The following is a 12,830-nucleotide window of genomic DNA, read 5'->3' on the forward strand; positions in this document are numbered from 1 at the left end:
CTCACTTTTATCTCATTTTTTGTTTCTTATCAAGTTTGCATTTCTATTTTCAATTCTCTTAATTTCTTTCGAACTCCAAACTTTTTTTTTTAAATTACAATCTTTAAATCTCAAAGATGTAAATTAAAATTTAAGTTCACAATGTCAAATTCTTATAGACGTGAATTTTGTATAATTTCAAAATATTGTGATATTTTTGGGTTGGATTTAAGATTTTTTTGGTAGATATAATTGAAATCTAGATGAAATTTATTTATTTTAACTTATAATTTAAAAATTTTATTTTTGAAAATCCAAATTATTCAAAAATAGTGAACTTTTCATCATATAAAGTTTTAAATTAGTCCATTGCATGTCTTATTTTGTGCATATATATATTTATATAAATTATTTTTAAAAAAATTCATTAAACTGAGGTTAAACCGATCCGACCGATTGAATCTCGACCTTTTCACCTCACCAGTTCAATTGACAGTCTGGGTTTTAAAACATTGCTTGAAGGAGAAGGCTTCATCAATTAATCCAGCCTTTGACCGTTGCTTTGTGATGGGAACCAGTAAAAGCACTTGCTATTAAAAAAAAAAAAAAAAAACCACTTGCCGAAATTTATTTGAGGGCTAATTACACTTTGTCCCCTGAACTTGGACACTTATAACACTTTGCCTCCTAAACTTCAAATATATACACTTTACCATTCGTAGTCAACATTTTGACTACGAATTAAGATGAAATTATATTTTCTATGATCAAAATATTCCTAACTAATTCTTAGACACACATAATAATTGTAATATAATAAACACCTATTTCTTTAACAGTTACTAAATGCGTTTAAACACAATTACACTATGCATTTCAATATTCTATCACTACAATGAATTAGATAATCCATAAGGAAGTAGCCTAAACAACTCAATGTGTTAATCTCAATGCCAGTAGTAATACTTATTTTAAATGAAATAAAATTATTTCAATATATTTAACTCAATGCATTCGAGATGAAAACTATTTGTTTTTATTTTCTTATTATAGCACTTTTTAATGTGTCTTACATGAAATAAAAATATAATTAAAAATAAAAATATATTGAAAATGTACTTAGAGAATCTTCGATTTTTCATTTTTAAAAATGCAATATTCAAATAAAATACAAAACAATGTATGAATGTAGTATAAAAATATGAAATAGCATCTTGTTGACTCGTGAAAATCTTGCAAAAGCTGCAAGATAAACGAAAATTATCAAAATCAATCTGTTTACAATTTAAACGAAGAAAGATAAACGATGGAAAACTTGTACAGATGTTTTAGGAATTATTAAATTCTTTTTTTCCACAATACAAAATTTCAAATCTTTAGCATTATACCATTTTTTAATTTTTTTAATTTTTTAAATCTTGTGACTTTGTGTTTTTTTTAATAAGATGTTTCATATTTCGATTAAAAGTATAGTATTATTCTAGAACTATTATGCAAATTTTTGATAGAAAATTTATCATCAACGTTTGACTAGTCGATGAAGCGAGTAAGATATATATATTTAAAGTTTGGGGAGCAAAGTGTTATCAAGGTCATATTTAGGGGGGTAAACTATAATTAACTTTATTTAATTATTATTTTTGCTTTCAAACTTCAAGGGCAAATTTCTCCGAATATTGTCAAAATTAAAAATTGTCAGAAAATTGGTGCCCTTGGAGGATGGGTTCGGAATTAGGGGTCGCCGCATCATCAACAGCTTCTAATAAAAATACTTTTAATTTTCATTTATTTTGGGGTTGCTTTATTATTTTTTTTTTGTAAAAGCGGCGACTTTTTTTTTTAATTTCACAAATCATGAGCGGCGAAGGAACTTATCTTCTTTCCAAAGTTTTTTAACTTTTTTTTTCCGCATCGCCACTCATCTCATGAGCAGCGATATATTTCTTTTATTTTTTTAGTAAAACGTAATCGAGACGAAAGTTATTTTTTTCAGAAAACCTTGCTTAATTAGGGTTTAGAGTTTAACATTTTACATGAAACCCTAATTTTCAAGCCCTCACAATGCAACCTTTTAACCCTAATTTTAAAATCAAAATTCCTAAATCGTATTACTAAAATTCTATTATAAACCAGAATTATCAAAATTTAATATATAATATTAGAATTATGTTAATTTTATAAATTTAGATGATAATCAAATGTGCTCTTAAATTACTAATAAAATTTGACTAAGTTATATTTTTGAAATTTTTTAATGTTAATGTTAATTTAAATAATAATAAATAATATAGCATTGAACAATATTTATAGAATGTAATAATGATAATAAATTAGGCTTAATCAAGATTTAGCATTTTACATTTTACCTAGCATGAAACCATAATTTCCAAGCCTTCACAATGTACCCCTTAATATAAACAATGTAACCCTTAAAAAAAACTAAAAAAAAAATTGACAATTTGGGCGTCAAGAAAATAATTTTTTTATAAAAAAATAATAATAGGCTTCAGCGCTTTTGTTATTAAAAAATAATTAGAGCTGTAATTACAACCGTTCGTTAGATGGTTAGGTGGAATGGATGGTAGGAAAACTATCGTCGCAATTGGGATTTGCGATTTTACTTTAAAAAATACACTGTTCCACTTTTTAAAAAATTGCTTTTTTGACTAAAAAATTTTTTTTTTTTTTTGGCCGCAATCTGCGTTAAAAGAAAAATTGACGCCGCAGCGTCAGGAAAATAAAGAAAAATTGACGCCGCAAATGAATTAAAGAAAAGTAGACGCCGCAAACAATAAGTGGACGCTGCAAATTTCATTTACCGGGTCAAGCTACTGACTCAGGCTCTTGGTGCAAGCACACATGCATAGAAAACACTCTATTCTTTTAGTTGCTAAATTCTAAGGATGAAAATATGAACATTAAAGAAAACAAAGTGTGCTAATTATTAGATTGTAATAAAAGTTCCTACACTATCTTACAATCAAATCTAAAACAAAAATTCACGTTTGTGCTCATCAGACTTTGGATTAATGCACCTTTTGCATGAGTTTTTTTTTTTTTTTTTTTAAAGCCTTCTGAGATGTTTGGGTGGTTAATCATACTTAATTATTACCATAAGGGACAAAAAGAAAGATGATTGGATGCATCAACACAAATGCTATAAGGGAGAAACCACAACGTGACTTCCTATTGTATTGCCTTGCTGCCTATAGAAGAAAAGCATCCAAGAATTGATAAACTTTTTGTAAATTATATACAAGATTTATGGGCATAATTCAAAATCATTCATGAACAAGTTTCTAACATTCCTCAGCCAAAAAAAAAAAAAAAGGAAGAAGAAGAAAGAAAATTAATAGTAGTAATTTCTCTTCATATCTGGTTTTTAAGTCTTTTTCCTTTTTCCAGTATTCATAAAATGCCAACGAAACTAATAACAAAAAAGGCATATATTCTAAAGAGGGTCATTGTCTTTTTTTTTTTTTTTTTTTATCAGCAACGATACATTTGTATAATCTACTCTATCCTAATCTAGAGGGGAGGGGGAGCCTAAGGAGACTATTGTAAAGGCTAGTGGGTGTACAAACCCAACTAAATCAAGAAAGTACTATAACACAACCTTTAGATTCTTTCGCTACAGATGAATTTCGAACCCTCACCTACGGTCAATGAAGGACTTAAATCCTTCCCTAGTGGCCACTGAGCCATTGGCCCAGTGGTTTGAAGAGGGTCATTGTCAAGGTGGTGGGGCAGCGTAAAAGCGCGTTGCGTAGCTTCAAGGCTGCAAAAAGTTGACCAAACAAATGGTGATGGAAAGACCCTTGCGCAAAAAGTCTGAGTCATCCGCCTAGATTCATCTGGACATTCATTCAACCTCTAGTTTTACTATTTTGTTTTAGTCATTATATATAGATTTATTTTCGCCTTGATTGCTTAAAATTTTACTTTATTTAAATATTAAAAATCTCCCTATATTCGGTGAAATCTTTTAATTCGATAGGCAAATTTAATTAGTTAATATTTTTTCAGTTGCAAAGTTGTTTAGAGCATTCGATAAGCATATTTGAGTTTTTTTTAGCTCGAACTCAACTTATTGATGTCATACTATCAAGATCGAACTCAAATTTGAACTCGAGATAATTTTAATAAGTTAAATCCGAACACTATTTTTGACTTGTTACAATAAGTTTAATAAGTGCAGTGGAAGAGTAGTGTTTTTGGTTGATTTCATTACAAATCGGAAGAAATTTCTGTTTACTCTATTACATGATGTTGATTTCTTCTTCGACTCTAAACCTCACGTTTGGTAGTTGGTACTAGAGGAATATATATCACTCTTTGCCTCGGAAAAATTCAAAGCTCAAATAACTTTTTTGCCAGACGAATAACACAACTAAAATGAAAAACACAATTTCGAAGCTTTGAAGCCAAATTATTCACCAACTCAATGAATGAACTGAAATCATCTAACAGCCAATCAAGCATATATCCTTTGATTTACTGGTCCCTGAAGAAGAACTCGAGTAACATGCAATCTGCCAAAAACTAAAATAAAAAAAGACAACCACAGTTCAAATCACATTATTATGCTTTATCTGACCATAAAATCAGCAGAAAATCATACTCTAGCAGAATATAAAAAGGCAGAGATGATAAGATAACTGAAAGGTTTTACCATTGCAGAATATATGCAGAGCAACCTGAGATCTAAAAGAACAAGTTTGGGAAAGGGAAGGACCCCAAGAAATCACCGGCACGGGAGGTCTGGGAAAGGATATCATCTCCAACCATCAAAATCTCTTTAACGCCTTTTTTTTTTTTTTTTTTGTCGTCCCAAGGAAAAAAAAGTTAATTCAAGAAAACGGTTTTTTCAAGCGTATCATTTCCTTTCCAAGACCCCCACACCAGCAATTTCTTGCAGAGATCCATCTGCCTTTCCCTCTTCGTCCTATCTTTCGACCATTGAACATATGTGAAGGGCATGAAGGGAACTGGAGAAACCTCAGGAAGAGACCATTGGGCTCGCGCCGCCGGGGGAGGGGGGGGGGGTGTGTGTGTTTTGGTAACAGCCAATCTGTGCTATGAGTATTGCCTCCAAGGTTTAATATATAGCTGTAGCAGTTACAAATCCACCGACCCCCAAAAGCTATTCCTCCATTTCCATCCTATCCAGTTCTTTCCAGATCTACAGTGGTACACCTGGCTGTTTAGTACTGATTCTGATTGTAAGAAAGAAATGGTGGCTGAAGTTTGATTGGTGCGGTCCTGGAGTAGGGTGGTCCAAAACCTACTAGGAAGTCTGGTACCAAATAAAAGAACAAAGAAGTCTAAAAATAGCCCACTGAGAAGAAAATTTTTTTTAAAAAAACGAAAATTAATAATCGTACTGACATCGGACGACTATTGTGGCTAGATGGATCACGGGTATAGTTTTGGATAATTGGATCTCAACAATCTTGAACTGCTTATGTTAGACGTTTCTAGTGGGATGAAAAGAACGCTCCTAAATAAATAAGGCCTCTCCTTACAATTCAACAACAGTGATGTACTATGTTACAGTTTCTTTTTTCCTGTTTCTTCATTAAATCCTTTGAACCATGCAGCAGGATCATTGTTCTTTGAAGTTTTTAGGGAACATTCTATGCTGATTTTTCACTACATCATAAAATGTTACCATTGGTTACAGAGTCTATGCCAAGTGTACTCGGGCCAATCATCTAAAACCCTACCACCTTTTTCCCTGGAGAAAAGGAAAGCAAAATCTTAAGTCTGTCATGATGAATTTAGAAATTTAACAGCAGGAAAGATGATGATAAATTTTCATGATGGTACTGAGGCAACATAACATAAGAAAGATTTGCTTGCAACAGAGGTGGTTAATGATACTAAGAACATATGGAAAACAGCATACCTCAGTTCTTATTAACAACTATCATGCAACATCGTACTAATCAGTCTCGCAAGAGAACCATGTGAAGAACCTCCGAGTTTAATGCTTTCTCTACTCTTATCACTCATTTCTTTAACAATCTTCCTTACTTCACTATCACTGTCCATCACTTTCCTTATTCCTCTCTCTATCTCTTCAGCTGCAACCAGTGGCTGATTTTGATTTCTTGATGAGTAATCCAATGTAATCCCCACAGATAGTTTTAAATCTATCACCAACTGAAATGCATTTAACTGTTGTTCTCCCTCTAAAGGCCATGTCGCAAGGGGCACCCCAAACCAAATGCTCTCTAGTGTCGAATTCCAGCCACAATGCGTTACAAATCCTCCCACTGCAGCATGTGACAATACGGCTAATTGTGGAACCCAACCGACAATTTTTCCAACATTTGCCGTTCGATCCAGAAATCCTTCAGGCAACACATCTTCATAATTCTCATACTCACTTGGGAAATCAACAATGGTTTTCTTAGGTGGCGGACGACGCAGGCACCATAAGAATCTGTAACCACTGCGTTCGAGCCCATTAGCTAGCTCTTTCACTTGGTCCACTGGAAGGCTTCCCAGGCTGCCAAAGCTGATGTAAACTACTGATTTTGGAGGCTGCTCATCCAACCATTTAAGGATTCCTGATTGTACATCACGAGAGACATATTGTACCTGGTTCAGAATTGGTCCTACCGGGTAGATTTGTGGCGAGGACTCTAATAGATTAAGAGAATTAAGGGCATATGGCTCTAGTTCAGTGAATGTGTTGATCAAGATTCCCTTGGCCTTTCTGTATCCACGAGCACATGGTAGGAATCGCCGCGACCAGAGCTGTTTCTCCACTAGAGCCATAGGCAAGACTGATGGTGGAATTGGATTGGCATAACCCGGGAAAGACAGAGCAGTTTCTGACTTCGAAAACTCAGAAACATCCTGGCTGTTGTCATCTTCAAGGGTCTGAAAATGGAGCATGATGCGTAGAAACGCTGCACCCGATGTGAAGAATACATAGCTAGGAATCCCGAATTCATCAGCTACATCGATCATGCTGGTGGAGAACATGTCAACAACTACTCCAATAAGTCTTGAACTGCTTGATTGATCAGTTTTGCGCTGTTGGATGAAGTCCTTGACATGAGGTTTCTGGCTATCGAGTTGCTTCTGAATGAAGTACCCTCGAGTGAGGGAACTCCATTCAGGGGTGGGATTTGTTGGAGGAAGCTGATAGAATCGAAGGGCCTCTGTGGTGCAGGAATCAACTAAAGAGCTGATCAATTTATTGGTCACAGGATCAAGGGAATCAGGGAGCCTGGAGATTAGGACTGTGATGGAAAATCTCTCGTCTCGGCTGATTAGCAGCTTTGCCAGCTCCACCAGCTGAGCCAAATGGCCCATCAGTGGCCAAGGGATGAAAATCAATTCTGCTTTCTCCATATCAGCTGACGGAATTGGAAACACGAATAGCTGCTGTTCTGTTTTTGGTTTTTAACCAATCTGATCTGTTTCTTCATACAATCCACTGTAAAGTTTGCATTATTGCCAAGGGAGTCCCACGCCACACTAAACCACTAACAGCAATAGCAGTAGGCGTACTACTCTGGCATTTCTTTTGCTCTTTTGTTCTTTCCCAAGAATGCTCCCTTTCATAACTCACAGTTTTTTGTATGAGTGTTTCGATAAATGGACTCTGCGAAGACACTTCAAAAGCCTGAAATTTGTGGTCAGGATTATCCTGCCATGGCCTACCTTCTTTTATTTTCTTGTCGAAGTAAAGTACGAAGGACAGCAGACAATTAATCAATTGTGCTGACGAATTTTTCTATGTACGTATTTTATTTAAAAAGAATAGAAAAAATTTTTCTAGCAAGGAGGAATAAAATTTAAGAAATAGGTAGTGAAGAAAGAAAATTAGAAGCCGAAATCTCTAAATCTTGATGTCTTTATAATTATAAGACGCTCAGGTCGTTGGATTCGTCACGTATACAAAACTCAATCTATTCAATGTAACAGACACTTTACGGTGGATAGAGTGACGTGACTATTGAGGTGGGTCATGTTATTCAAGTTGAGATCCAAACAGTTCCAACACGACATCGTTTAAAAGAAGATGACCATCCTTTTTGCCCTCAATGTACTGCACCGCATAGAATGGAAGACTTTCTTGTTCAATTAAATTTCTTTTTTAATGTTTTTCCGCAGCTTGTTTGACCGGTCTCAACTAGACAACGTTGTAGCAAGCCTCTTTTACTTCAATTCAGTGGATTACTACTAGCATTTGTCATCATATACGCTTGCAAGGAGAAACTGATAGTGAGTGGTAGCCTTGTCCCAGACACAGAAGAAACTTGGTTATACTTTATAGGCACAAATTCAATAGTTCAAACCCTAAATATTCCTTTAGATGGTTGGATAAGTTGTGAAGGATTTTCTAACTATGAATGAAAGAAGTGATGAAACATCTAAGCGGAAAATAAGGCCACTGTACCATTATTTAAACGAAGATCGAATGACAACAGGAGATAGCTATTGGAAAGGCCAGTCGTACAAGTATTAATAGTTTATTTTTATCCATTGAACTATTAAAAGTGTAAATTTTAACTCATCTCATTTGATTTTATCGTTAACTTTGCCAAATTTAACTATTAATAGTATGTCTCGTGAATCGTGTGTATCTTCAAATCTGGTAGAGTTAATGATGGAATTAGACGAAACGACCCAAAATTTATGCGTTTGATAGTTTATTAGGTAAAAACACACTATTAATAATTGAGTGGTCAAATCTTAACTATTCAGAAAGTGCAATGACTACCCAGGTAATTTGCTCTGTTTTGTTGCGAACAAGATCCGAGAAACGTGGTCTTGTAAACATTTTTTTCCTTGAAAAAAAAAGTTCAGAAATGGAGGTGGCTGAGCAACGGTTGCATGGCCGTTGTCATCAAAATAATTGTCAATGAAGTATTGGAAGCATATATTAATAGACCATGCAATTGATGTTCCTAACTTCCTCGACATTGTGATGTTTCCGGCCCTTAATATCCGCACTTGAGAACAAACTATAACTATTAATCCAAGTAAAATTTTTTGAGCTTAATTTTTTTGTTTCCTTTTCGTGAACTTGTAACAAAGTTGAGTTTAGATGGCAAATTCAGAAATGAAATGAACTAAGGATAGAGATATCAAAGGTGCTGAAATATCAATAGTTGTATGAACCGACAAAAATAGTATTTAGTTGTAATGAAAACGTAAAAATAATTAGTATTATTTAGTTGTATGAACCGACAAAAATGAAAACGTAAAATACGAATGGGTTTTCTTCCATTTTAACTTTAGTTGTTACAATTACGGTCATATGGAAAGACAGATCAGAAACAGATGTTTGTGATAATGTGAATGATCATCTTCAGTGCTAATTGTTAATCAATTAGTTTTCCACCGTTTCATTAGGCGTCAGATTGTCAAGTCCAGGATGAACAATGTTCAAGCTGCTGCACATTCATTGTGACAGAAAGAATTCTAAATTGAAACTATATTGTGTTTTCATTTTCCAATCTCCAGAGTCTAGGCTTGGGTGGTTTTGATAAAACTGAAATATGAAATTTAAAATCTGAAATTTAAATCCATTAAATTACTGAATTATTAAGTACTAAATCTGATATATATTTGAGTATATAGAGAAAAAAACCTGGGGAGCCCTTAAACTATTATCGTTGTTAACTTTTGGCCCCTCATCTAAAATTTTTTTCCGATTGATCCTTAAACAATTAAAAATGCATACTTTAAGGACTTCCGATGACTTTGAGCACAAATCTGATCGGAATTAAAGGGCATTTTTGTCTGTTCATGTTTTGCAGATTTGTGATTAAATTCATCGGAAATTGCAGAAGAATCTATCCCCGTTTTTGCAATCTGCCCAACCAATCTATCCCCATTTTTGGTATAGGCCACCACAGAAGGCATCGTTCTTTGCCCTTCAGCATTAGTAACTATAGTAGGCTTCCCTCCTTCCATGGCAGCCACTGCTGAATTCGTTGTCCCCAAATCAATCCCAACAACCTTTTCATTCACTACACTCAAAAACCTGTAGAATTGAGGTTTATAAAAATGGAGTTTTATAATGCAAAAATGGGTTCTGAAATTGGGTTGCTGCTGCTGCTGATGAAGACGCCATTTTTATCAACTTTCAGGCTGATTTTTGGGCCAAAAGATAACCTTTATTGGTGAATAATTTGAGCAAAATCGAACGAACAGATTGGTTCTTAATTTTTAAAATTTTTCTCTTCACAGAGAGAAGAGAACATAAGAGATCGATTGTGATAGGGAGGACGATTTGATGGCGAGAGAGGAGAGGTTTCTTTTCATCTTCAGTTCTCCTTTAATTCCTGTCAGATTTGTGCTCAAAGTCATCGGAAGTCCTCAAAGTATGCATTTTTAATTGTTTAAGGATCAATCGGAAACAAATTTTAGATGAGGGGCCAAAAGTTAACAACGATAATAGTTTAAGAGCTCCCCGAATTTTTTTCTCGAGTATATATTACATTATTAAGTAGTGAGTAAATAGTTTATTAATTATTTTTTAAAATAAATTTTATTTATAACACTCAGTGCCACTTAATTAATTCAGATGTTGTATTTTTTGTTATCAATCGCTTTTAAACTCGCCATTAAGTTTTAGTACCATCGTTTGAAAGAAAATATGCAAAAAATCTTAGATCTCAAGATGAATTGATAAATTTAACGGTCGGAAAGGTGCTGATACATTGATGATGGTGCAAAGGCTACATCGGATAGATTTCAGTATGTTATTTCCAGCTGAGATAGCTAACTAAGAACGTGATAAAACAACATACCTCAAATTTTACTAATAACTAATCAACTATTATGCAACATCTTACTGATCAGGCTTCCAAGAGATTCATATGATGAACCTGCTTGTTTCATGCTTCTCCTACTTTTATCACTGAATTCTTTGACTTTCTTCCTCACTTCACTATCACTCTCCATCACCATCCTTATTCCTGTTTCTATCTGCTCAGCTGTAACCAAAGCCTGATTTTTGTCCATTGATGAATGATCCAATGTTATTTCCACAGACAATTCCAGCTCCACCACCAATTGAAATGCATTCAACTGTTGTTCTGACTCTAAAGGCCATGTTGCCAGGGGCACCCCACACCAGATGCTCTCCAATGTCGAATTCCAGCCACAGTGTGATATAAATCCTCCCACTGCAGCATGTGACAGTACAGCTAACTGTGGAACCCAGCCGACAACTTTTCCAACGTGTGATGTTCGATCCAGAAATCCGTCAGGCAAGACATCTCTGTAATTCTCATACTCACTTGGGAAATCAACAATGGTGTTCTTAGGAGGGGGACGACGCAGGCACCATAAGAATCTGTATCCACTGCGTTCAAGCCCATTTGCTAGTTCTTTCACTAGGTCGATCTGTAGGCTTCCCAGGCTGCCAAAGCTGATGTAAATTACTGAGCCTGGAGGCTGGCCATCCAACCATTCCATGATTCCTGATTGTACATCACGGGATACATATTGTACCCGGTTCAGAATTGGTCCTACTGGGTAGATTTCTGGAGAGGATTCCGATAGGTTGAAAGAATCGACTGCATATGGTTCTAGTTCAGTGAATGTGTTGATCAGGATTCCCTTGGCCTTTCTGTATCCGCGAGCACATGGTAGGAATCTATGCATCCAGAGAGGTTTGTCCACTAAGACGATAGGCAAGACTGATGGTGGAATAGGATTGGCAAAACTTGGGAATGACAGGGCAGATTTTGAATCTGAGAACTCGGAGACGTCCTGGTTGTGATCATCTTGAAGGCTTTGAAAATGGAGCATGAGGCCGAGAAATGCTGCACCTGACGTGAAGAAAACATAGCTAGGAATCCCAAATTCATCAGCTACATCAATAATGCTGGTAGAAAACATGTCGACAACTACTCCAACAAGTTTTGAACTGCTTGATTCGTCAGTTTGGCGCTGTTGGATGAATTTCTTGACATGAGGTTTCAGACTATCCATTTGCTTCTGGATGAAATACCCTCGGCTGAGGGAACTCCATTCAGGGGTGGGATCTGTCGGAGGAAGCTGAACGAATTGAAGGGCTTCTGTGGTGGAGGAAGCAACAAGAGAGTCTATCAGTTTATTGGTGATAGGATCAAGGGAAGCAGGGAGCCTGGAGATTAGGACTGTGATGGAAAACTTCTTGTCTCGATTGATTAGTAGCTTGGCGAGCTCCACCAGCTGAGCCAAATGGCCCATCAGTGGCCAGGGGATGAAAATCAATTCTGCTTTCTCCATGTCAACTGCTGAAGCAGAACAGCTCTTCTGTGTTTTTTTTTTTTGTTTTTTTGGTTTTTGGTTTTATGGCTCTCTTATTCTTGCATACAATCTGTGTTTTATAACCAATCTTGGCTACTGAGATGGACGCTATAAATTGCTGTAGGATTCTTTCAGAAACGTGCACGATTTTGTTTTCTCTAGGTAGAATCGTAATCCTCTTGCGAAAAAGGCAGGAGACAGTACCATGGCCAACCTTCTTTAAAGTCTTGTCAAATTAGTAAGGAATTAATTCTGGATGCCAATTTTTCTGTTTTTGTTTTTTCCTTCTAAATTGGAAGAGGGTTGTCATTTTGCATGTCATGCACAGCTATATTGGGAGTTGAAACAAGCTACATCACCTAAGATTCCCCATAGCTCTTAGGAATATTAGTCAGATGATTATGAAATTTGTGAGTTGAAACAAGTTACACCACCGATTTTTCTGTTTTTGTTTTTTCCTTCTAAATTGGAAGAGGGTTGTCATTTTGCATGTTATGCACAGCTATATTGAGAGTTGAAACAAGTTACACCGTCTAAGATCCCCGCAGCTTTTAGGAATATTAGTCAGATGATTATGAAAT

The 12,830-nt window shown here is 35.4% G+C and overlaps 2 protein-coding genes across 5 annotated transcripts; both read right to left on the reverse strand.

Annotated features, from left to right (window-relative positions):
- Positions 1–4,172: 4,172 nt before the first annotated feature.
- LOC113717190 (anthocyanidin 3-O-glucosyltransferase 2) lies at positions 4,173–7,548 on the reverse strand. 4 transcript variants are annotated; one of them, XR_011823181.1, is made up of 3 exons: positions 5,888–7,548; positions 4,652–5,275; positions 4,173–4,521 (listed from the first exon to the last, which is right to left on the reverse strand). XR_011823181.1 is itself a non-coding variant. In XM_027241891.2 (2 exons), the coding sequence occupies exon 1, from the start codon at positions 7,345–7,347 to the stop codon at positions 5,899–5,901; it is 1,449 nt and encodes a 482-aa protein (XP_027097692.1). In that variant the 5' UTR covers positions 7,348–7,548; the 3' UTR covers positions 4,173–4,521; positions 5,888–5,898. The 4 variants fall into 4 exon arrangements, 3 of the variants coding, with proteins under 3 accessions (XP_027097692.1, XP_027097693.1, XP_027097694.1); XM_027241891.2 differs by lacking the exon at positions 4,652–5,275; XM_027241892.2 differs by having other exon boundaries at positions 4,173–5,275.
- Positions 7,549–10,618: 3,070 nt separating this feature from the next.
- LOC113716554 (anthocyanidin 3-O-glucosyltransferase 2-like) lies at positions 10,619–12,433 on the reverse strand. The gene has a single exon (XM_027240939.2). The coding sequence runs from the start codon at positions 12,226–12,228 to the stop codon at positions 10,783–10,785; it is 1,446 nt and encodes a 481-aa protein (XP_027096740.1). The 5' UTR covers positions 12,229–12,433; the 3' UTR covers positions 10,619–10,782.
- Positions 12,434–12,830: the final 397 nt, after the last annotated feature.

Source organism: Coffea arabica, chromosome 11c (genome assembly GCF_036785885.1).
Source record: "Coffea arabica cultivar ET-39 chromosome 11c, Coffea Arabica ET-39 HiFi, whole genome shotgun sequence".
In the NCBI taxonomy this organism is placed as follows: Eukaryota; Viridiplantae; Streptophyta; class Magnoliopsida; order Gentianales; family Rubiaceae; genus Coffea; species Coffea arabica.